Raw genomic sequence first — 25,741 nt, 5'->3', positions numbered from 1 at the left:
TATGTGGAAGGTACTCTAGTGCTTTGCTGTTCTTTAGGCACTTTTTTTTTGTATGGAAAGCACAATCCTACCAAGCTTCTAAATGTATGAATGGGAATAAATTGGCACATGTAGATGGCATCACTTGCCACTTCTGCAAGGCTTTCAACAGTGATGCTTAAAATCATTATAATCAGTGTGTGTCACTAGTAGCGGTTCGGGTGTCCACTGATATGCGTGCTATAGTTATTGTGCCATTTCCGTTACTCAAAACCAACTTTTATTTTTTCATTTTGTGTCACTAGTAGAAGTTCTTGGCTTCCCACCAACAACAGCACTGGGGGAATAAAAGGCAGACTTACTGTTCATTGAGTCGGTACATTCAAAATGCGCTTGTTTTTGCCGCATGGTTTATGAATTCATGGGTTAGTGTAACTGCAGCTGTCTCCGATTTCTTGAATAGCACCCAAGCAAGAACCTGGCCCTGGAACATTTCCGTGTTGATGTTGCAGTAGCTTTAGTGTTCAGTTTGAAAGGAGACAATAGAGAGTCCACCCTTGATAAGACATGGCATGCTTTAGTTTGCAACCTTTAAGAATTTGTTCCTTGATCTCCACAAAAACTGTTGGTAAAGACTTGCCCACACCACTTGTTGTGTAGCCATTTTTTTCTCTCTGTTAAATGTAAACTTCATTTGTTTCTTTGCTCCAAAATGGTGGCTCAGTGTTTACTATCTTATTGAAGTACAAGTTTAACTGGCCTAGTTTTATGTTATTACTGCAAGAACAGGAGTTGGTATTTTGGCATTGCACATTATGTTAGCCTCTCTGTGCGATTCAGATGTTACTGAAACCAGCCTTTCTGCATTTAGGTCAAGTGTTTGTCTGTGATCGCAGAACTGTTCATGATACCAGAGGTGTTCAGTTTGTGGCCACTGAGATAAAGATTACTGTAGTCGCTGTAATTGATAGTATATGCCATTGCTGATGTGCTTGAGGGAGCATTTACTTTAATACAGCGAGAAATTAAGCTGTGTATTGTGAAGTTTCATTTTATGCCTGTATCATATGTGACGTTGGTTACATGTCACGAGTATTTCGTTGCATTTGCTGTTGGACAGTGTTCTGATATTTTGTCTGTGATACTTCAGTAGTTCATAATCAGTGTTAGAATTTGAGAGCCATGCTGTATTGTGCCTTGGGTAACATGGTTCAGTGAGCTGCTAAGATATCTCTAATTAACCTGCATTCTGTCCCTTTTTCTTGCTCTGTCTGCTTCACAAAACTTGACCTTTGTAGTGCAGATTCCTGGGGCATTGGCACAGACTACTTTTGAATTGATGACAATGACAGAGTAAGGAAACATCTTTGTCGTGAATAAGGTACAATAAAATGTCATCATCATCATCATCAGCCTGACTACACCCACTGCAGGGCAAAGGCCTCTCCCACGTCTCTCCAATTAACCCTGTCCTTTGCTAGTTGCCGCCACTGTATCCCCGCAAACTTCTTAATCTCATCCGCCCACCTAACTTTCTGCCGTCCCCTGCTACGTTTGCTTTCTTTTGGAATCCACTCCGTTACCCTTAAGGACCAGCGGTTATCTTGCCTTCGCATTACATGCCCTGCCCAAGCCCATTTTTTCCTCTTGATTTCAACTAAGATGTCATTAACCCGCGTTTGTTCCCTCACACACTCCGCCCTCTTCCGATCTCTTAACGTTACACCTATCATTTTCCTTTCCATAGCTCGCTGCGTTGTTCTTAACTTAAGCTGAACCCTCTTTGTTAGCCTCCACGTTTCTGCCCCATAGGTGAGTACCGGTAGGATACAGCTACCGACCACATACTTTTAGTGCTTCACTCTAAATATTGGTATGTTTCATGCAACCTTCATGGCATGATACAAAAACATGCATGCATTATTGCAAGTAATGTTTGTGCGTGCAAGTGATGGTTGGAAAAGGCAGAAAATTGAGTAAAAGTGAAAGACGTTTAGTGGTGCCATCCCTTGAGAATTCCGGTAATTGCGCCCTGCGATGTGAGTCAAATAAATTTTTCGCCAGCCACATTTGGTTCATGAGTGACTGTATACCAACAATCAACGTATGAAAAAAAAGGTTGGAAAGGTCATTGAGACACCGTTGCGTAAAAGCAATCAAGAACGCCAGTATCTTGATTTTCTTTTACGTTTGTTGCTCGCTTTTACCACTAAATCTATTAATCTAGTAAGACTATTATTATCAAGAGGCTCTTAGAAATGCTTTAATAAGAAAATAAAGCGCTTGGAGCACTGTTTCATTTTTGCATTTTGCGCGTTAAATTTGCAACTGACAGGTAGTGACTGGTTTGCTGTGTAGTTAGCGACCAGCTAAAGTATTCTTGCCACTGCATGCTAGGTAAGCTGTATGATTAGCGTAGTTTGTTTCTCATTGGATGTGAGCACACTGGCATAGTGAAGCAAGAACTCTGTGAAAGTAAGCAAGCAAGCCAAAATAAGGGTGTGCATCATCATCGATGGGTGTGGACTTCAGCTAGCAGAGTGTGTTTGTGGCAAGCTAGTTCTCACCATTGCAGACCGAAGCTTGACATCTTTTAGTTTACGTTGGTAAACCAACTAGTAAAACATCTCAGTTCTGTTTTTTTGGCCGCCTTGATAATTTCTTCGAATGCTAAACCATCTTGGTTTTTTTTACTACCGTGATAATTTTCTTAAATGCTAGTTGTAGCAGTCAGCCTCAGAATGATGTCATATACTCTGGTTTTAATTTTGTTGATGAATACTTCAGGAAACCAGTCCAAAACATCGACTGGTGTTCACCAGGGAACATAGTTTTCTGCCTGCTACTGGTGGACAACTTTTCTTGCCACTTACAATGTAATAGGGGTGTTTATGATACTATGCCGCGTTTTTCTGCCTGTCCACACAATGTTGCCAAGATTTGGCAACCATTACAACCATTACAAGCTGTAATGGTGTTTCCAGCAAAATTATTAGCTTGGTTTGTGTTCAGACTAAAGAAATGAGGCAGGCTAGTTTTGAGGTTTTTTTTTCTTATTACAACATTTAATTGGAACCTTGATATGTTCTGTACATAATTAATTTGAGTATGGTATGGTGTACAGATGGCACCCAAATATTTTGAATTTTTTTAGCAGGAGTACTGGTAGCATCTGTCTCTAGAAAGGCAAAATACCCACCTAGGACTTGGGTAGACACGGTATATGGCAGTAAGGGTTACCAGTATTTCAAAATGCTGGCTTCGGTTAGTTGGATCAGGCTGTTCAGTCTTTTCAAAAGAGTGCTATAGGACGGACAGCGAAGAAGGATCACAAAAAGCCACCAGTGCCCGTCCTGTCTTTATGTGTTTGTCCTTCGTTATCTTGCCCTTTTAGTGCTGTTCTGTATTAAGTTATAAAGACAAGCGACATCTTTTCTTTTTTTCTCTTTTGAAAAATTAAAGTGCCCCCCCCCCCCCACTTTAATTTGTTGTGGTCTCGCACTGCTTCAGAATAGTGTATTTTAGTTCAGTTCATTCACGACAAACTACATTTTCCAACCAAATAATCTAATAATATTTGCTCACCCATCGCCCATCAGCAGTGCTCACTCACTAATGCTGTCGAATCCTGGCAAGAACAAGTTTCTTTTTTAGCACTTTTACTTTCTCTGCGCCTTCATGCGGTAATTAACATTCCGCTGTGTTACCTGCATGAGTGGTCATTCCTTTTCATTTCTTACAAACTCAGTACATTGGCATCATGTATCTCATGTGTCTTGGCATTTGGGCATCGATATTGTCGACCTGATGTCTGAGAGTATTGGCCCCATGTTCAGTCCCTTTTTTCTTGTCTTTTTTTGATGGAATCTTCACGCCGCCTGCATTACCTTGCAGTGGAATTTGCTACAAACATCATGCAGTTATTGACAACCTTTGACTGTTGGTCAAATGTTTAGGAGAATCCCCCAAGGTGGAGTAGATTTGTACTAAGGAAGTAATTACTCATTGACGTCCACCCGAGCGCAGCCATATGGCTACAAAGGAAAGCTATACAGCTTTCTCAGAAACTTCGTAGTTAAAAAAAAATTCGTCCTGGTCCGGGGTTCGAACCCGGGACCACCGCTTCACCGGAGCAGTCGCTCTACCAACTGAGCTAACCGGGACGGCCAGTTTATGGTAGGGCGAGAGCGAATTGATCAATAACTTGAAGTGGGAACAGTGTTGGTCAAATGTTTAGGGGAATCCCCCATGTCAATGAGTAATTACTCCCTTATTACAAACCTTTGACTGTATTTTGCAGCAACAGCTGTGTGAAGTGCCCTCATGTTAGAACTAAATGCTCCGGCATTTTCTTGATGTCAAGGGGAAGGAACACTGTCCGGGCAGGCCTGAGCGATAAGAGCCATGTCTGACGGAGTTGGCCACTGTCAGGGATGTGTTGTGCTCATGTTTCGTTATTTGGGTTCATTCTCGCAATTAAGGATTGAAGTTTCTGATGTCCCGATGCTAAATTTTATTCCAGACAAGCTTAAAGAGCTAAATAAAAACCTTAAAGAGCTCTAAATAAAAAATTACAGCTCCCTGGATTAGTGTGTTCGTGAGCCTGAAAGGAATAAGAGGTGGCGCACTCATCAATGTCATTTCTTCCCAGGTTACAAGGACATGTTGGGGAGTTGCTTTCTTGCTTTTTGAACTTTTTTTTTTTTTTTTGCTTCATAGAATCGCTCACAGGTGTTAACTGTCGGAAGCAGCCAACACTTAATAACAAAACTTCATTCTGTTGCCAGCCGCCGCGGTGGCTCAGCGGCTATGGTGCTCGGCTGCTGACCCAAAAGACGCGGGTTCGATACCGGCCGCGGCGGCCAGGATTTCTTTGGAGGAGAAATTCTAGAGGCTCGTGTGCTGTGCGATGTCAGTGCACATTAAAGAACCCCAGGTGGTCGAAATTTCCGGAGCCCTCCACTACGGCGTCTCTCATAGCCTCAGTCGCTTTGGGACGTTAAACCCCATAAACCAACCAACCATCATTCTGTTGCCGCCACGGTGCTTCAGTGGTTATAGTGCTCAGCTGCTGACCCGAAAGACGTGGGTTCGATCCCAGCTGTGGCGATCACGTTTCGACAGAGGCAAAATGCTAGAGGCCCGTGTACTGTCCAATGTCGGTGCACGTTAAAGAACCCCAGGTGGTCGAAATTTCCGGAGCCCTTCACTGCGGCGTCCCTCATAGCCTGAGTTGTTTTGGGACGTTGAACCCCATAAAGCCAAACCACTCATTCTGTTGGTCATAGTCGAAGAGGCCAGTTACATATATGAAATGTGTCAAAATATATAAGTGTGCTGATAAGTGTTCTGGCATGTTGGCAAGCAAATATCTGCATGAGCCAAGCACCTCTGCATTTGGTGACTCCAGAGGCGGAGGGTAGGCTATAGGAGCCTTCCCTCCTACGGCGTGCACAACATGCATTTTCCCATTTCTGATTTGTGGTCAGCATTCTTCTCTTTTTGAAAATAAACCACTACCTCTCCACTGGAGAACTTTTAGAACCGCTTCGCGTTGCTCTTATCTGCCCTCGACATCCTCATGGAATTGCCAGATCATAATCGTTGAGTGCATTTGTCACACAACCACCGTTTAGTGCATAGTGGTCTTTCTTGTGCTGAGGCTGTTTTTCTCTGATTCATTTCACAGGGAAATGAGAGAAGTGGAGGAGGACAAGCTTCCGGAGGTGGAATCTATAGGGACAACTTCTGCTAGCCTTCACATATTTTTAGTGCTATGATGTTGAATGCCCCCAGTATTGCTTATCGAGTGATCTCAATGCTTCATGTGTCAGCACACAAAGTGCGGTGCTTCAAAATCTGTCCTGTTATGCCATGAGCCCTGCCAGCTCGCTGAAACAGAGTGATGATTATTCTGAAAGCTTCCTTGTCTGCAGTTGTGTGGGAGTTTACAGTAAACAGCATGCGTGTGCAGCAAACTTTATGATCATTTGCCAGGACAAAATGTGGTGTCAATTCCCTCATAGAACGGCGGTGGTTCGGGCTAGTGTGTAATTTACACAAAGTTCCGTAGTGCTCGTGTCTTGTCCCTTCTTTGTTTTGCACTGTGGAACCTCTCACGTCAGTTCCCTCCTTTGTCATGGCACCATCAACTTTGAGGTCCCACATTTATTTGTGTTGACGCAGAGAACGATGTAACCACAAGGATGGTGTTCATCTCCCACACCCATAGAAATGTGCCTCTTTGTTAGGGCTCAGCTCCAGTGAAGGCACCAGACGTGCAGTCTTAAGCTTATAGGAGGTGTGGCAGGTCATAGCTCCCAAAATTTTTCCGATGGAGTCACAAAACTACCCATTAGAAAGCATGTGATGGGACCTTTTTGAGCTGTACGTGCTGACTTCTCGTACATAACGAATGTGGCATCATGCTTTGTGTAGACCTGCATTCATTATGTTCCAGTGTTACACTTTGCGAACAGAACACAGATGTGTCGGGTATGAAGTGTAAAATGCATCTTGCATTAAAAGTGCATCTCTGGAATTAATAGGAGCAGGGAATTAATTAGTGTCTGTGCTTTCACTGCATCATCATCTTTGATATTTCTGATGTACCTCCTTGTGTTTTTCTAATGTGCTGCCCTGATAGTTCATTGTCATTATACCGACTTCAATTCAATTCCATTTACTCATTGTTTTGATTCTTTTTCTTGCTTTGTGCTTGCACTTGAAGTTGCTCATGAAAGCAGTTTCAGGAAAGCAGTAACAATAATTTATGTGCAAAATGCTATCGGGCACTTAGAGATGGGTTTCAAACCTGCATCGTTTTAACTGCTGTCCTCCGAAGCTTGTAGTTTGTGTTTTATCACGCTCACTAATAGGAAATGCATTATGCACTATGAGTTGTCTTTCAGCATAAATTACTGCAGTTATGTTCAGTTGTGTGTAGCATTGCTGACATTGCGTGAACAGTATATGTTGCTATGTTTACCTAGCTTGCGCATTGATATCTTGCATTCCTCTTTTAGGTTCTTGATAACTGATGAGGACATTCTGCGACACAGTGTAAAGAAGTGCTATCTTTGCATTCACGCTTTTCTGTTTCTCTCAGAACATTGAAAGCTCTTGTGTATGTCTGTTGGTCATCTTGTATTCACTGCAGTCTATTTGTGTAGCATCAACGGTTACCGAACTTCGAGTTAGGGACTGTTTTGTTTTACTCTGAGGCTGTTTGTTTTGAAGAAAACAGTCTCCTCAAGGTTACTCTAGGGCTGCCTGTTCAGGATGAGAAAAGGTGCTATTTTAATGGTTTGCTTAATTTTAGTGTTGGAGATAGGGTTAACTCGAATAGCCCTTTGGGCTGCGTTTATAGGCTGCTGTGATTTGGTTTGCGAAGAATTTGGTCCTCCTCGGATTATTTCTAGCAGCCATTCTCAAAAGTTATATTCCAATATGCACCATACAGGAGCTTCGCTAGACAGGAGTGCAGTTAGTAGTATCTTAGCGCGTTGAAAATCATAGCTCACTACCACTTAATTGTTCTCAAAAGGCTTTTTTTTTCTTTGGCTCGACAAACTTCTTAGGTCTGCTCATGAAGCCATTGATGCAGCAAGAATATGTGTCAGAGCTGGTGTTGTCACAACTACCTTTTTTTTTTCACGATATCTTACCATTTCTCTTGGTAATCATGTGTTATCTGCAGCTGAAATGTCACTTCGATGTGTATTGAGGCTTCGAAAGAGGAAAATTTTTTTCCTATATATGTTTACTCACGGTCAGCCTTTCGAATCCAGCATTACTTATGCTGGCGTAACTGTTATATAAAATTGCCTTCCTTGTTCGCTATCTTTAGGCCACAGCACTAAATGAGTTGCTACACACGGGTTCTGCCGTTTTACAGAAATTGTCCTGCATTCCGTGACAAACGGGGTCTGCTCTTTTACGGAAATTTCTCCACATTTCACATTGCAGGCCCAATCGCCACACATTTGGAGCATGGTGCACCTCCTGGACAAAATTTGCGTGGTGAAAGCCAGCATGTGAGCTGCCACGTGACAGCTGTTGGTACCATCAAGCAAGAAGACCAGAGTGAAGGCAAGAAGTCGCATGTGTGCGTCCACTGTGGCAAGGGCTTCGTGTTCAGAAGCTTACTGGTCAGGCACCTCCACGTCCACACCGGAAACCGTCCATACAGTTGCGACTACTGCAGCAAGAGCTTTGTACGAAAGAACCACCTGGTGGAGCACATCCATGTGCACACAGGCGAGAGGCCATTCCAGTGCCAGCTCTGCCCCATGGCTTTTGCGCATCATGGAAGCCTTGGGAAGCACATGCGGATACACAGGGGTGAAAGACCACACTGGTGTGACTTGTGCCCAAGAGCATTCTTACGCATGCACGACTTAAAGCGCCACAAAAAGGCAAAGCACAAAGGGAATACCGCTGCGTGAAGTTCTGGCACCCTTTGCCAGAATATGTTTGCTAGCTAACCTGTCCCTTAACTGCCAGCTAGCTAGCTCATAAAATGTTTGCCTAGCTGTCCTGTGCCAGAGGTTACGTATGCAGATTTTCTCGTTATTAATAAGCGCCTGACCTAAAGATATTTGTGTTATCTGTACTTTAGCTACTTTTCTTTCAAAGCATACGCCTATTACACTCCTAAATGTGTGAATGGGAATGAAATTATGGCACGTGTTGACGGCATCACCTCCCACTTCAACGAGCCTTTCATCAGTGGTGCTTAAAATTGTTATAAATTCAGTGTGTACCACTAGTAGGAGTTTTTGGCTTTCCACCAATAACAGCAGTGGGGAATAAAAGGCTGACTTATTGTTCATTGGGCCGGTACATTTGAAGTGCAATTGTTTTTGTTGCACAGTTTATGAATTCTTCATGGATTAATATCAATGCAGATCTCTTCATTTTTTTGCATAGCTCTTGAGCGGAAACCTTCTGTAACATTTTTATGTTGATGATGTAGCAGTTTTAGTGTTCATTTCGAAAAGAGACAAAGTAAAGTCCACCTTTGATATGACATGGCATGTTTTGGTTTGCAGCCTATATAAGTTTCTTGACATCTACAAAAAGTGTTGGTAAAGACTTGTCTGCACCTGTTTTTTGTGTTGCAATTTTTTTCTTTGTTATGTGCAAACCACACATCTGTATTTCTTTGTTGTGAGACTTGCCTGCACTGTTTTTTTTTTGTCGCCATTTTTTTTCTTTCTCTGTTATGTGTAAACCACGCATAAATATTTCTTTGTTTTGAGATGGTGCCTAAATATTTTCTATATTTTGTAAGGAACTGTTGTATGGCTTGGCATGTTTTTGTTTGCAGCCGATAAGAGTTTCTTGATATCTGCAAAAAGTGTTTGTATTTTCTTTCTCTGTTATGTGTGAAAGACACATATATATTTCTTCGTTGCCAGATGGCGCCTAAATATTTTCTAAGACGCTGTTTCATATTGTATTTCATATTATGATTGAAGTGTTATTTAAACAAGCCATTCCATAATTAGGTCAAATGTTTGTATGTGATCGCAAAACTTTCCACAATGACCAGCGTTGTTCGGTTTGTGGCCACTCAGATAAGATTAAGGTAGTCACTGTAATTGATTTCAGGTTGTGTCATTGCTGATATGCTTGTGAGAACATTTACTTTAATGCAGTGAGAAATTTAGGGGCGTATTCTGAAGTTTTTTTGGTGCCTGTACCATGTGTGACGTTGGTTACATGTCACGAATGTTTTGTTACTTTTGCTGTTGGTCTTTGTTCCGATATTTTGTCTGTGATACTAGCTGTGATAGTAGCTTACTGTCTGTGTTAGGGTTTGAAGGCTGTGCTATGCCTTGGCTAACCTTGTTCACTGAACAGCTGAGGTCTCTCTCATTGACCTGTGACATTATTACACAGGTGGTTTCAGTTGTATACAATAGCATTTTCTCATGTTGCAGCAGCGTACAAGGGGTTTGGTTGATTTTTGAGGGGAAAATTTCTGAGCTTTCATTCTGTGTGCTTACACGTTAATGTAAGCCATGGTTGTACCAAATCACATAAGCAGAAACCAGATTCGCCCTCTTGAGATATATTCCAGCATTCACGTCAAGCATGTCAAGTCTCGGAAAAACGTGGTCAAGCTCAGTGCTGGATTATTTTGAACATGACTGTTTCTTGAGTGATGGATTTACGTGTAAAATATGTGGTGCAACTGCTGCCTTGACTTTTGCTAGTAGTGTTGACTCACGCTTGCATCATAATACGTAATCTGCAGTTTGTGGTGGGTTAATGTTCAAGCGTCAGTAGCATACAGAGCAAAAATGCACAGGACACATAGGAAGATGTTTGCACAAATGAGGCACTTTAAACTTTGTCGATTTTTCTTGCACCTTTCTTCTTCTCAAAACTTGCCCTTAGTGGGCACAGGGTACTTTTGAAGTATCTACAATGGCAGATCAAAGTGACGAGACCTTTGCCATGAATAAGATGCAGTAAAACTTGTCATATACAAAAGGTCGTGCATTCTTAGCCTTTCACTTTAAATCTTACGGTGTGGGACAGCCTTCAATTCAAGGGAACTTGCAGCACAGGATGTGCGTGGATTATTGCACGTTTTATTAGCATATGTAAGCAATGGTTAAAAAAAACCAGAAACTGACTCAAAGAGAAAGGCGTCGACAGACTCCCATCCCTTGAGAATTGTGGGAAATGTGCAGAGTCGGGCGAGTCAAATTCTCCACCAGCTGCTACTGGTTCATCAGGAACTAGATACTGGAACAGCTGGCGTTCATAAAGGGAGATCAGTGAGACAATGTTGCATAAAAGCGATCGAGAATGCCAGGTGCTCATTCCTTTCATTGGCTACTCAATTTTTACTATAAAAACTTAATTCGGGAAAACGTCTTATCTCGTAATCTTCTTGGTAATGCCTCAAAATGAGAGAATTTTCACTCATGAAACGCTGTTTTGATTTAGGCATTTTGTGAGTGACTGGCAGCAGCTGGTTTGCTGTCTAGTTTGCATACACTGAAAGTGTTGCACTGCATTCCAGCAAGGTTATACAATTCGAATTTTCAGTTTGTTTCTTACTGTATGTGAGCACATTGGCACATTGTGAGCACATTGAGCTGTGACAGAGGGTCTGCCGTTTTACGGAAATTTCTCCGCATTTTGCATTGCAAGCCCGATCGCCACACATTTGGAGCATGGTGCACCTCCTGGGCAAAATTTGTATGGTGAAAGCCAGCATGTAAGCTGCCACATGACAACTCTTGGTACCACCAAGCGAGGAGACCAGAGTGAAGGCAAAGGCAAGAAGTCGCATTTGTGTGTCCACTGTGGCAAGAGCTTCATGTTCAGAAGCTTACTCGTCGGGCACCTCCACATCCACACCGGCAACCGTCCACACCATTGTGACTACTGCAGCAAGAGCTTTGCACGAAAGGCCCACCTGGTGGAGCACATCCGTGTGCACACAGGCGAGAGGCCATTCCAATGCCAGCTCTGCCCCATGACTTTTACACGACATGACTGCCTTGTGAAGCATGTACATGTGCACTATGGCAAAAAACCATTTCAGTGTGACTTATGCCAAAAAACATTTATTGACATGTACGACTTAAAGCGCCACAAAAAGGCAAAGCACAAAGGGTACACCGCTACATGAAGCTCTGGTATGCCAGTACGTGTTTGCTAGCTAGCCAGTCCTCAACTGCCAGGTACTACCAGGTACTACCTACACTAGGTACTACCTAGTGTGCTACCTAGTTTGTTTTTTTTTTCTAGTTTCGCTGGCTGGCCTGTGTCAGGGGCTGTATATACAAGATTCCTTGCTGATATTAACAAGTTCCTTATTTTAATGACTTTTACATGTTATAAAGGCATAGTTGTTTGTTAGGTACTATTAAGGTACTATTACTTTTCATGCAAAGTACAGGCCTCTAAGCTCCTAAACTTGTGGATGCAAATTAAATTATGGCACCCGTAGGTGGCATCTCTTACCATCACAGAGAGGCTTTCACCTTGAAGGGGCCCTGAAACACCTTCTAACAAGAGCACATAGACTCGCTCAGTCGCTGCATTCTCTTGTCGTGAACACTTGAAACCAAATAACACACTTCTACTCACAGCAGAGCACCCACAGTCTCGCACGAAAGTTAAGTCCTTTCTGTCGACTTTTTCATGCTCGCACCCTCTTGGCCATTTGTTAGATTGTTTCAAGTGTCATTAGCTACAGTGGTCGCGGCCAATCAGCAGCATTGTTTCTGTGGGTTAGAAAGCTCCGCCCACCAGGGGATTCTCGCATGAGCCTGCAAAAACTGACTAGAAGGGACGGAAAGGCGCAAAGACGCTGAAATTAAAATTTTGACTATGGATAACTCAGCTTCTACAAAACTCATTAGAAAAAATTCTTGCTGGAGGATATTCGTGGAGCAGCGTTCTTTAACATTCCAGGAATACCTCACGTTTATTGAGAACCCCTTTTTGTGCCCCTTAGAGAATGCACTTTTTTTGTTACACGATTTATGAATGTGGATTAAGATAACTGCATAGCTCTCATGCAGAAACCTGCTCTTGTAGCATTTTCAGATATTGGTGTCGTCGCAGTTTTTGTAATCGTTCCGAAAAGATTCGAACCCCACCTGGAGTTCTTTTAACCTGCACCGACATCGCACAGTACACGGGCCCGTAAAATTTCACCTCCATCGAAATTTGACCAACAATAGAAAGTCCATCCTTGATATGACATGGTGTGCTCTTGTTTGCAGCCTTTTAAGAGTTTGTCTCTTGATTTCTGTAAATAGTGTTGGTAAAGACTTGCCTATGCCATTCTCTGTGTCATCATTTGTTTCTCTGTTAAATGTAAATGGCGTGTATATTTTTTTGTTGTAAAACGTCTCGGTATTTTCGATATTTTCTAGGACACTGTTGTACAGCTGATGCAGTGTAAGTTGACCCAGAGTTGTAAATTATGGGTGCACAAATTACACGAGGGCGCAAATTAAGCGAGTAAATATGGTATTTAGATTGTGGCTAATTTCTTGAGCAACAAATTTACATGCGAAATGTGCCATGACACTGCGGTGTTAGCTTAAGTTGATAGCCTTAAATCACACATCGTCATAAGGTGCAGTCATGTATAGCATACAGTGCACAAAATAGCACATGAGGTAGTGGAAGTTTTTTGCAATAGTAAGGCACTTTAAACTTGACAACTTTTTCTGCCCCCTTTCCTTGCGTTGCAAAAAAAAACATTTTTCTAAGTACCAAGTAGAGATATTTAAAAATGTCAAACTAGAAAACAAACCGAAACTGGATTTCGACCAAACGGCAACGTCACAAGAGACCATCCTGTGACATCGCGGATACTGTCGCAAAACCTCTCGTGTGCATGTTGATTGTCTGTACTGGCAACTGCGAGAGCTTAGGTCATTATTTGTCTGAAATGACCAAAAGCTGGCTCGAAATTCGTTCCTTCAGCAAACACAGAGCGAATATCGATGGCCTTGTATAAATTAACAGCACACACACATGGTTGCCCGTAGAAATTTGTGATTGAGGCCACGAATTGTGAAATTTAAAAATTAATTTTTCATTGCAACGAAAAACTTCTGTGAAACTTCGCACAAAGGACCAGTAAACTGCGGGAGACGCACCGTGAAAGTTTCGGTGAAATGAGGGGAGGTAGAAAAAACACTGGAGTTGCCTGCTAACAAAACGACCTTTTTCGCGCATATTTTTTAGGCATTAGCACTGGTGCTTTAGAAATGACAATATTGGCAGATTAAGGTGTCTAGATCTTTGTTATGAATAAAATGCAGTAAAATTTTTCATCAAGAAAAGATTGGCCACATATTTTCAGCCCTTCACTTAGGATTTGGCAGTATGGAACAACGGTCCTGGTTAGGGAACCTACAGTACAAAAATATGCATCAGTTATGGCAAAAAGCATGTGCAAGCAATGGTTGGAAAAGACAAGAAAATTGAGTAAAAGCAAAAAACATAGACTCCAATACGTTGAGAATTTTGGTAACTGCACCGAATTAGGTGCCGAGTAAGTTCTCCGCCAGCCACAATTTGTTCATCAGTTGTTATAGATATTCCCACAGTCACAATATGAAAAGAAAGGTTCCTGAGATGCGGTTCCATAAAAGTGGTCAAGGATGCCGGTTTCTCTTTTTTTTGTATATTAGTCACTCATTTGGCCACAAAAACTGTTGATCCAGGGAAACCGTATTATCGGAAAGGGTTCTTAGAAATGTCTTGAAATGAGAAAATGTTACACATTGTTTCGTTTTCGCATTTTGTGCATTGAATTTGCAACTGACTGGCAAAGTGTTGTCTCACTACATGCTAGCTAGGCCATATAATTTGCATATTCAGTTTATTTCTCTTTGTGTGTAAACACAATGTATAACAAAGCAAGCACTCTTTGAGAGTAAGCAAGCTAAAATCATGGTGTGCATCAGTGATGGGTGTGGATTTCAGGTAGCAGACTGTAATTTTGGCTAGCTAGTTCTCATCATTACAAACCTAATCTTGACACCTTTTCGTTTGCATTGGTAAACTATCTAGTAAAACACCTCGGTTTTGTTTCATTTGGCCTCCATGATAATTTCTTTGAATGCTAAACGATCTTTTCTTGGTTTTGTTGTTTTTCTGGCTGTCGCGATGATTTATTTGAATGCTAGTAGTAGCAGTGAGCCTCAGGATGATGTCAGATGCTCTGGTTTTAGTTTTGTCAATGAATACATCAGCAAACCAGCCCAAAACTTCAAGTAGTGTTCACCGGGGAACATAGTTTTCTGCCTGCTATCGATTGACTTTTTTTTTCCACCTAGGATGTAATAGGGATGTTCGCGATACTATACCCACGCTTTGCTATCTGCCCACATAATGTTGCCAAGGTTTCAAAGAGGTATGTCCACAGATAAGCTGTTCTGCCTGAAAAAAGTATCTGCCCTCTGTATGGCTTCATGCAGTAAAGCCAACGTCCAGTGAAGCAGACAGGTGACGAGATGTAGCAAATATATCGGGCTCTTTTTCTCAACAACAGTAAAATTTCAGTCCTCATGAATGTGCATCCAGATGTGCTTATCATGAGCAACCTTCAGCTTAATCTGATTATGCATAAATTATAGTCAGTTTGCATACTTAGGTCAAATCTGAATTAAGCGCAGTAGCGATGTGTAACCACTGTTTTGCATTGTTTATCATCCACCTGCCAGATAGGTCACGTGACCTTGTGACGTCATAACCTGTCAGGTGTGTGTGTGCTGTCCACAACCTGGTGTGTAGGTGGGCAGCCATCCACAAAGCAAGCTTCAAACAAACAAACAACGACACAACAGCTAAATGCGAAAAACGGCCACTATAGGTGCTAGTGCACTCAAAGTCTCAAGTGCAGAGGAGCGTCTTCCGGTGCCTCAATTATTTCCTAGGATATCATCGAGCTTGCATGACAGGATCTCTACCGGAATAATGCCTGCTTGTTTTCAGGTCTTATTCTTCCCATGTTGATGTACGCATGGCATATTACTGCTCTTCTGTGCTCGTCTTTCAAACATTGAGGAGCTGCTTGTTAGTGAAGGTTTTTTTCGTTGCTGAAACCATTATCGGAGCGCAACTCTATTTTTTTTCACAGGGAAATGAGGGAAGTCAAGGAGAACAAGTTTCCAAAGGAGGAATGTCCGTACAACGGTTGCTAGCCTTCAAATATCTTTAGTGCTATGATGTTGATTGCCGCCATCATTGCTTATCGAGTGATCTCAATGCCTGATGTGTTGGCACACAAAGTGTGATGTGTCAAAACCCGTCCTGTTTTGCATCAGCCCTTCCAGCTTTCTGAAACATGAATGATGGATTTTCTGAAGGCTTCCTTGTCTGCAGTTCTGTGCGAGTGTGCAGCAAACTTTGCGATCATTTGCCAGAGCAAAATGTGAGTTGATGTCAGTTCCCTCGTAGAAGGGCAATGGTTCGGCTAGTGGATAATTTACAGGAGGTTCCATAGTGCTCGTGTCTTGTCCCTTCTTTGTTTTGCACTAAGGAACCTCACATCACTTCCCTCCTTCGTCATGGCACCACTGACTTTCAGTTCCCTCATTTATTTGTGTTGACACAGAGAACGATGTAATTACAATGATGGTGTTCATCTCCCACAGGAATGTACCTCTTTTATGTACCTCTTTTATCTCTACGCTAGAGCTCGGCTCTAGTAAAGGCACCAGACATGCAATCTCAAGCTTACAGGCGGTGTGGCAGGTCATAGCTCCCGAAATTTTTCGGGTGAAGTCACAAAACTACCCATTAGAAAGCATGTGATGGGACCTTTTTGAGCAGTGTGCGCTGACTTCTCATACTTATGAATGCGGCTTGGCCCTTTGTGTAGCGCTGCCTCTATTATGTTCTGGTATTACACTCAGCATGTAGAACACAAATGTGCGGGGTACGAGGCATTAAATGCATCCTTTGCTAAAAGTGCATCTCTGGAATCAGTAGGAGCAGGGAATTAGTGCCTGTGCTTTCACTGCATCATCATTTTTGATATTTCTCATGTACCTCCTCGTGTTTTTTCTAATATGCTGCCCTCACTGTCATTGCACCAACTGTAAATGAATCCCATGTACTCATTGTTTTGATATGTTTCGGTTCTTTTTCTTGCTTTATACTTGCACTTAAAGGTTGCTCATGAAAGCAGTTTCGGGAAAGCTATAGCAATAATTTTTTGAAAAATGCTGATGGGTACATGGAGATGGATTTCAAACCTGCATCATTTTAATCGGTGTCCTCTGAAGCTTGTAGGTTGTGTTCTATCACGCTCACTGGTAGGAAATGTAACGTGCAGTGTGGATTGCCTTTCGGCATAAATTACTGAAGTCTTATGTTGAGTCGCATTACTGACATTGCATAAACGGTATATGTCGCAGTGCGTAACTAGTTTTCACACTGGTATCTTCTGTTCCTCTTTTGGGTTCCTTTTTGGAACCCAAAAGGGAGAGTAGGGTTAACACAAAAAGCCATTTGGGCTATATTTATAGGCTTCGGTGATTTGCATTGCGAAAACTGTGGTCTTCCTGCATTTTTTTCTAGCAGGTATTTTCCAAACGTTATATTCCAATGTGCACCATAGAGGAGCTTCACTAGACGAGAACGCAATTAATAATGTCACAGCCCATTGAAAAGTATAACTCGCTACCACTCATTCATTCTCAAAAGGTATATAGGTTATGTCACTTACCTTTTTGGCCATACCCTAGCATTTCTCTCGGTAGTTGTGTCATCGACAAGCTGTAATGTCACTTTTAATAACGATGTTCTATTTCTGATCAACCTTTTGAATGTGACATTATTTATGCTGGCATAATTGTTATGTAAGCTTGCCTTCCTTGTTCACTGTCTTTAGGGCATAACACCGAGTGAGCCGTTACACATGGGGTCCTCCGTTTTACGGAAATTGCTCCGCATTTCACATTGCAGGCCTGGTCGCCACACATTATGAGCATGGGGCGCCTCCTGGACAATATTTTGGTGATGGAAGCCATCATACGAGTCGCCACGTGACAACTGTTGGTACCATCGAGGAAAAAGACCACAGTGAAGGTACAGGCAAGAAACCACACGTATCCATTCACTGTGACAAGGGCTTCATGAGGAGAAGCCTACTGAACAGGTATCACCACAGCCACTCCAGGAGCCGTGTGTACCATTGTGACTACTGCAGCAAGACCTTTGTACGAAAGAGCTACCTGATGGAGCACACCACCGTGCACACCGGCGAGAGGCCGTTCCAGTGCCAGCTTTGCCCCATGACTTTTACGCGACATGGAAACCTTGCCAGGCATGTGCATCTACACAAGGGTGGAAAACCATTCCAGTGTGACTTGTGCCCAAAAGCATTTGTGCTCAAGCAAGGTTTAAAACGCCACAAAGAGCGGAAGCATAAAGAGAATGCCACTACATGAAGTGATGGTATCCTTTGCCAAAATGTGTTTGCTAGCTAACCTGTCCTTAACTGCTAACTGGCAGCATGCTAGCTAGGAAGAATGGGAATAAAATGTGGAAGAATGTGCGCATATATGTGGAAGGTACTCTAGTGCTTTGCTGTTCTTTAGGCACTTTTTTTTTGTATGGAAAGCACAAACCTACCAAGCTTCTAAATGTATGAATGGGAATAAATTGGCACATGTAGATGGCATCACTTGCCACTTCTGCAAGGCTTTCAGCAGTGATGCTTAAAATTATTATAATCAGTGCGTGTCACTAGTAGCGGTTCAGGTGTCCACTGATATGCGTGCGATAGTTATTGTGCCATTTCCGTTACTCAAAACCAACTTTTATTTTTTCATTTTGTGTCACTAGTAGAAGTTCTTGGCTTCCCACCAACAACAGCACTGGGGGAATTAAAGGCAGACTTACTGTTCATTGAGTCGGTACATTCAAAATGCGCTTGTTTTTGCCGCATGGTTTATGAATTCATGGGTTAGTGTAACTGCAGCTGTCTCCGATTTCTTGAATAGCACCCAAGCAAGAACCTGGCCCTGTAACATTTCCGTGTTGATGTTGCAGTAGCTTTAGTGTTCAGTTTGAAAGGAGACGATAGAGAGTCCACCCTTGATAAGACATGGCATGCTTTAGTTTTCAACCTTTAAGAATTTGTTCCTTGATCTCCACAAAAACTGTTGGTAAAGACTTGCCCACACCACTTGTTGTGTAGCCATTTTTTTCTCTCTGTTAAATGTAAACTTCATTTGTTTCTTTGCTCCAAAATGGTGGCTCAGTGTTTACTATCTTATTGAAGTACAAGTTTAACTGGCCTAGTTTTATGTTATTACCGCAAGAACAGGAGTTGGTATTTTGGCATTGCACATTATGTTAGCCTCTCTGTGCGATTCAGATGTTACTGAAACCAGCCTTTCTGCATTTAGGTCAAGTGTTTGTCTGTGATCGCAGAACTGTTCATGATATCAGAGGTGTTCAGTTTGTGGCCACTGAGGTAAAGATTACTGTAGTCGCTGTAATTGGTAGTATATGCCATTGCTGATGTGCTTGAGGGAGCATTTACTTTAATACAGCGAGAAATTAAGCTGTGTATTGTGAAGTTTCATTTTATGCCTGTATCATATGTGACGTTGGTTACATGTCACGAGTATTTCGTTGCATTTGCTGTTGGACAGTGTTCTGATATTTTGTCTGTGATACTTCAGTAGTTCATAATCAGTGTTAGAATTTGAGAGCCATGCTGTATTGTGCCTTGGGTAACATGGTTCAGTGAGCTGCTCAGATATCTCTAATTAACCTGCATTCTGTCCCTTTTTCTTGCTCTGTCTACTTCACAAAACTTGAACTTTGTAGTGCAAATTCCTGGAACCTTGGCTACTTTTGAATTGATGACAAAAACAACATCTTTGTCGTGAATAAGGTACAATAAAATGTCATCATCATCATCTTCAGCCTGACTACACCCACTGCAGGGCAAAGGCTTCTCCCACGTCTCTCCAATTAACCCTGTCCTTTGCTAGTTGCCGCCACTGTATCCCCGCAAACTTCTTAATCTCATCCTCCCACCTAACTTTCTGCCGTCCCCTGCTACGTTTGCTTTCTTTTGGAATCCACTCCGTTACCCTTAAGGACCAGCGGTTATCTTGCCTTCGCATTACATGCCCTGCCCAAGCCCATTTTTTCCTCTTGATTTCAACTAAGATGTCGTTAACCCGCGTTTGTTCCCTCACACACTCCGCCCTCTTCCGATCTCTTAACGTTACACCTATCATTTTCCTTTCCATAGCTCGCTGCGTTGTTCTTAACTTAAGCTGAACCCTCTTTGTTAGCCTCCACGTTTCTGCGCCATAGGTGAGTACCGGTAGGATACAGCTACCGACCACATACTTTTAGTGCTTCACTCTAAATATTGGTATGTTTCATGCAACCTTCATGGCATGATACAAAAACATGCATGCATTATTGCGAGTAATGTTTGTGCGTGCAAGTGATGGTTGGAAAAGGCAGAAAATTGAGTAAAAGTGAAAGACGTTTAGTGGTGCCATCCCTTGAGAATTCCGGTAATTGCGCCCTGCGATGTGAGTCAAATAAATTTTTCGCCAGCCACATTTGGTTCATGAGTGACTAGATACCAACATTCAACGTATGAGAAAAAAGGTTGGAAAGGTCATTGAGACACCGTTGCATAAAAGCAATCAAGAACGCCAGTATCTTGATTTTCTTTTACGTTTGTTGCTCGCTTTTACCACTAAATCTATTAATCTAGTAAGACTATTATTATCAAGAGGCTCTTAGAAATGCTTTAATAAGAAAATAAAGCGCTTGGAGCACTGTTTCATTTTTGCATTTTGCGCGTTAAATTTGCAACTGACAGGTAGTGACTGGTTTGCTGTGTAGTTAGCGACCAGCTAAAGTATTCTTGCCACTGCATGCTAGGTAAGCTGTATGATTAGCGTAGTTTGTTTCTCATTGGATGTGAGCACACTGGCATAGTGAAGCAAGAACTCTGTGAAAGTAAGCAAGCAAGCCAGAATAAGGGTGTGCATCATCATCGATGGGTGTGGACTTCAGCTAGCAGAGTGTGTTTGTGGCAAGCTAGTTCTCACCATTGCAGACCGAAGCTTGACATCTTTTAGTTTACGTTGGTAAACCAACTAGTAAAACATCTCAGTTCTGTTTTTTTGGCCGCCTTGATAATTTCTTCGAATGCTAAACCATCTTGGTTTTTTTTACTACCGTGATAATTTTCTTAAATGCTAGTTGTAGCAGTCAGCCTCAGAATGATGTCATATACTCTGGTTTTAATTTTGTTGATGAATACTTCAGGAAACCAGTCCAAAACATCCACTGGTGTTCACCAGGGAACATAGTTTTCTGCCTGCCACTGGTGGACAACTTTTCTTGCCACTTACAATGTAATAGGGGTGTTTATGATACTATGCCGCGTTTTTCTGCCTGTCCACACAATGTTGCCAAGATTTGGCAACCATTACAACCATTACAAGCTGTAATGGTGTTTCCAGCAAAATTATTAGCTTGGTTTGTGTTCATACTAAAGAAATGAGGCAGGCTAGTTTTGAGGGGTTTTTTTCTTATTACAACATTTAATTGGAACTTTGATATGTTCTGTACATAATTAATTTGAGTATGGTATGGTGTACAGATGGCACCCAAATATTTTGAATTTTTTTAGCAGGAGTACTGGTAGCATCTGTCTCTAGAAAGGCAAAATACCCACCTAGGACTTGGGTAGACACGGTATATGGCAGTAAGGGTTACCAGTATTTCAAAATGCTGGCTTCGGTTAGTTGGATCAGGCTGTTCAGTCTTTTCAAAAGAGTGCTATAGGGACGGGACAGCGAAGAAGGATCACAAAAAGCCACCAGTGCCCGTCCTGTCTTTATGTGTTTGTCCTTTGTTATCTTGCCCTTTTAGTGCTGTTCTGTATAAAGTTATAAAGACAAGCGACATCTTTTCTTTTTTTCTCTTGAAAAATTAAAGTGCCCCCCCCCCCCCCCCCCCACACACACTTTAATTTGTTGTGGTCTCGCACTGCTTCAGAATAGTGTATTTTAGTTCAGTTCATTCACGACAAACTACATTTTCCAACCAAATAATCTAATAATATTTGCTCACCCATCGCCCATCAGCAGTGCTCACTCACTAATGCTGTCGAATCCTGGCAAGAACAAGTTTCTTTTTTAGCACTTTTACTTTCTCTGCACCTTCATGCGGTAATTAACGTTCCGCTGTGTTACCTGCATGAGTGGTCATTCCTTTTCATTTCTTACAAACTCAGTACATTGGCATCATGTATCTCGTGTCTTGGCATTTGGGCATCGATATTGTCGACCTGATGTCTGAGAGTATTGGCCCCATGTTCAGTCCCTTTTTTCTTGTCTTTTTTTGATGGAATCTTCACGCCGCCTGCATTACCTTGCAGTGGAATTTGCTACAAACATCATGCAGTTATTGACAACCTTTGACTGTTGGTCAAATGTTTAGGGGAATCCCCCAAGGTGGAGTAGATTTGTACTAAGGAAGTAATTACTCATTGACGTCCACCCGAGCGCAGCCATATGGCTACAAAGGAAAGCTATACAGCTTTCTCAGAAACTTCGTAGTTAAAAAAAAATTCGTCCTGGTCCGGGGTTCAAACCCGGGACCACCGCTTCACCGGAGCAGTCGCTCTACCAATTGAGCTAACCGGGACGGCAAGTTTATGGTAGGGCGAGAGCGAATTGATCAATAACTTGAAGTGGGAACAGTGTTGGTCAAATGTTTAGGGGAATCCCCAAAGTAATGACAGGGGAATCCCCCATGTCAATGAGTAATTGCTCCCTTATTACAAACCTTTGACTGTATTTTGCAGCAACAGCTGTGTGAAGTGCCCTCATGTTAGAACTAAATGCTCCGGCATTTTCTTGATGTCAAGGGGAAGGAACACTGTCCGGGCAGGCCTGAGCCATAAGAGCCATGTCTGACGGAGTTGGCCACTGTCAGGGATGTGTTGTGCTCATGTTTCGTTATTTGGGTTCATTCTCGCAATTAAGGATTGAAGTTTCTGATGTCCCGATGCTAAATTTTATTCCAGACAAGCTTAAAGAGCTAAAAAAAACCTTAAGAGCTCTAAATAAAAAATTACAGCTCCCTGGATTAGTGTGTTCGTGAGCCTGAAAGGAATAAGAGGTGGCGCACTCATCAATGTCATTTCTTCCCAGGTTACAAGGACATGTTGGGGAGTTGCTTTCTTGCTTTTTGAACTCTTTTTTTTTTTGTTCATAGAATCGCTCACAGGTGTTAACTGTCGGAAGCAGCCAACACTTAATAACAAAACTTCATTCTGTTGCCGCCACGGTGCTTCAGTGGTTATAGTGCTCAGCTGCTGACCCGAAAGACGTGGGTTCGATCCCAGCTGTGGCGATCACGTTTCGGCAGAGGCAAAATGCTAGAGGCCCGTGTACTGTCCAATGTCGGTGCACGTTAAAGAACCCCAGGTGGTCGAAATTTCCGGAGCCCTTCACTGCGGCGTCCCTCATAGCCTGAGTTGTTTTGGGACGTTGAACCCCATAAAGCCAAACCACTCATTCTGTTGGCCATAGTCGAAGAAGCCAGTTACATATATGAAATGTGTCAAAATATATAAGTGTGCTGATAAGTGTTCTGGCATGTTGGCAAGCAAATATCTGCATGAGCCAAGCAACTCTGCATTTGCTGACTCCAGAGGCGGAGGGTAGGCTATAGGAGCCTTCCCTCCTACGGCGTGCACAACATGCATTTTCCCATTTCTGATTTGTGGTCAGCATTCTTCTCTTTTTGAAAATAAACCACTACCTCTCCACTGGAGAACTTTTAGAACCGCTTCGCGTTGTTCTTATCTGCCCTCGACATCCTCATGGAATTGCCAGATCATAATCGTTGAGTGCATTTGTCACACTACCACCGTTTAGAGCGTAGTGGTCTTTCTTGTGCTGAGGCTGTTTTTCTCTGATTCATTTCACAGGGAAATGAGAGAAGTGGAGGAGGACAAGCTTCCGAAGGTGGAATCTATCGGGACAACTGCTGCTAGCCTTCACATATCTTTAGTGCTATGATGTTGAATGCCCCCAGTATTGCTTATCGAGTGATCTCAATGCTTCATGTGTCAGCACACAAAGTGCGGTGCTTCAAAATCTGTCCTGTTATGCCATGAGCCCTGCCAGCTCGCTGAAACAGAGTGATGATTATTCTGAAAGCTTCCTTGTCTGCAGTTGTGTGGGAGTTTACAGTAAACAGCATGCGTGTGCAGCAAACTTTATGATCATTTGCCAGGACAAAATGTGGTGTCAATTCCCTCATAGAACGGCGGTGGTTCGGGCTAGTGTGTAATTTACACAAAGTTCCGTAGTGCTCGTGTCTTGTCCCTTCTTTGTTTTGCACTATGGAACCTCTCACGTCAGTTCCCTCCTTTGTCATGGCACCATCAACTTTGAGGTCCCACATTTATTTGTGTTGACACAGAGAACGATGTAACCACAAGGATGGTGTTCATCTCCCACACCCATAGAAATGTGCCTCTTTGTTAGGGCTCAGCTCCAGTGAAGGCACCAGACGTGCAATCTCAAGCTTATGGGAGGTGTGGCAGGTCCCATGTGATGGGACCTTTTTGAGCTGTACGTGCTGACTTCTCGTACATAACGAATGTGGCATCATGCTTTGTGTAGACCTGCATTCATTATGTTCCAGTGTTACACTTTGCGAACAGAACACAGATGTGTCGGGTATGAAGTGTAAAATGCATCTTGCATTAAAAGTGCATCTCTGGAATTAATAGGAGCAGGGAATTAATTAGTGTCTGTGCTTTCACTGCATCATCATCTTTGATATTTCTGATGTACCTCCTTGTGTTTTTCTAATGTGCTGCCCTGATAGTTCATTGTCATTATACCGACTTCAATTCAATTCCATTTACTCATTGTTTTGGTTCTTTTTCCTGCTTTGTGCTTGCACTTGAAGTTGCCCATGAAAGCAGTTTCAGGAAAGCAGTAACAATAATTTATGTGCAAAATGCTATCGGGCACTTAGAGATGGGTTTCAAACCGGCATCGTTTTAACTGCTGTCCTCCGAAGCTTGTAGTTTGTGTTTGATCACGCTCACTAATAGGAAATGCATTATGCACTATGGGTTGTCTTTCAGCATAAATTACTGCGGTTATGTTCAGTTGTGTGTAGCATTGCTGAAATTGCATGAACAGTATATATTGCTATGTTTATCTAGCTTGCACATTGATATCTTGCATTCCTCTTTTAGGTTCTTGATAACTGATGGGGACATTCTGCGACACAGTGTAAAGAAGTTCTATCTTTTCATTCACCCTTTCCTGTTTCTCTCAGAACATTGAAAGCTCTTGTGTATGTCTGTTGGTTATCTTGTATTCGCTGCTGTCTATGAGTGTAGCATCAATGGTTAGCCAACTTTGAGTTAGGGGCTGTTTCGTTTTACTGTGAAGCTGTTTCGTGTGGCGCCAGCTCATGACGGGAGCTAGAGCCATGCTCATGACTTGCTTAATTGTAGTGTTGAAGATGGAGTAAGGTTAACTTGAATAGTCATTTGGGCTATGTTTATAGGCTGCTGTAATTCGGGTTGCAAAGAATTTGGTCCTCCTGCGTTTATTTCCAGCAGCTATATTCTAAAAGTTATATCCCAATGTGCACCATACGAGAGCTTAGCTAGACAGGAACGCAGTGAATATCATCATAGCCCGTTCAAAATCATAACTTGGTACCGCTCATTTGTTCTCAAAAGGCTTTCCTTTTGCTTGCCAAACTCTGACGGTCTCTGTCATGAAGCCATTGATACAGCGAGTACTATTGCGTGCAGTATGACTTGCAACATGCATCTAGTGGTGCGAGCTGATGTCACAAAGCAATGAGAATCGGGTACTGCTGCAAAGTTCTGTATATAGCTACCGACTTGCATGCCTGGTGCTGTGCAGCACAGCGTATTCATATTCTATCTGACGCAAACCAGGAGAAGGTGGCTGCCAGAGCGTTGCAGGTCATTCTGATCGCAACTGTACATAGGTCATGTCACTACTATCTTTTTTTTTACAATATCTTGCCATTTTTCTTGGTAGTCATGTGTTTTCTACAAGCTGAAATGTCACTTTATGTGTATGAAGGCATCAAAAAAAAATTTTTCATAACAATGTTCACTTTTCTGGTCGACCTTTTGAATCTGACATCATTTATGCTGGCATACTTGTTATATAAGATTGCCTTCCTTGTTCAGTAA

The 25,741-nt window shown here is 42.3% G+C and overlaps 2 protein-coding genes and 1 pseudogene across 2 annotated transcripts; all 3 read left to right on the top strand.

Annotated features, from left to right (window-relative positions):
• The first annotated feature begins 7,841 nt into the window (after window positions 1-7,841).
• Window positions 7,842-11,245, top strand: LOC149346957 (uncharacterized). Its single transcript, XM_089586770.1, has one exon. The coding sequence runs from the start codon at window positions 7,842-7,844 to the stop codon at window positions 8,424-8,426; it is 585 nt and encodes a 194-aa protein (XP_089442896.1). The 3' UTR covers window positions 8,427-11,245.
• On the top strand, window positions 10,417-18,043 carry LOC149346955 (uncharacterized). The gene is made up of 2 exons (XM_089541451.1): window positions 10,417-10,429; window positions 11,106-18,043. The coding sequence occupies exons 1-2, from the start codon at window positions 10,417-10,419 to the stop codon at window positions 11,633-11,635; spliced, it is 543 nt and encodes a 180-aa protein (XP_089397577.1). The 3' UTR covers window positions 11,636-18,043.
• On the top strand, window positions 15,618-17,969 carry LOC149346956 (uncharacterized; annotated as a pseudogene).
• Window positions 18,044-25,741: the final 7,698 nt, after the last annotated feature.

The sequence above is a fragment of the Amblyomma mixtum genome, chromosome 4 (assembly GCF_055824585.1).
Source record: "Amblyomma mixtum isolate Tamu chromosome 4, ASM5582458v1, whole genome shotgun sequence".
NCBI lineage: Eukaryota > Metazoa > Arthropoda > Arachnida > Ixodida > Ixodidae > Amblyomma > Amblyomma mixtum.
This window is presented reverse-complemented; position numbering and strand designations above follow the sequence as displayed.

Bases quoted from the DNA above. Each gene is read 5' to 3' on its own strand.
- LOC149346957 (XM_089586770.1), top strand. From the start codon at position 7,842: ATGAGTTGCTACACACGGGTTCTGCCGTTTTACAGAAATTGTCCTGCA.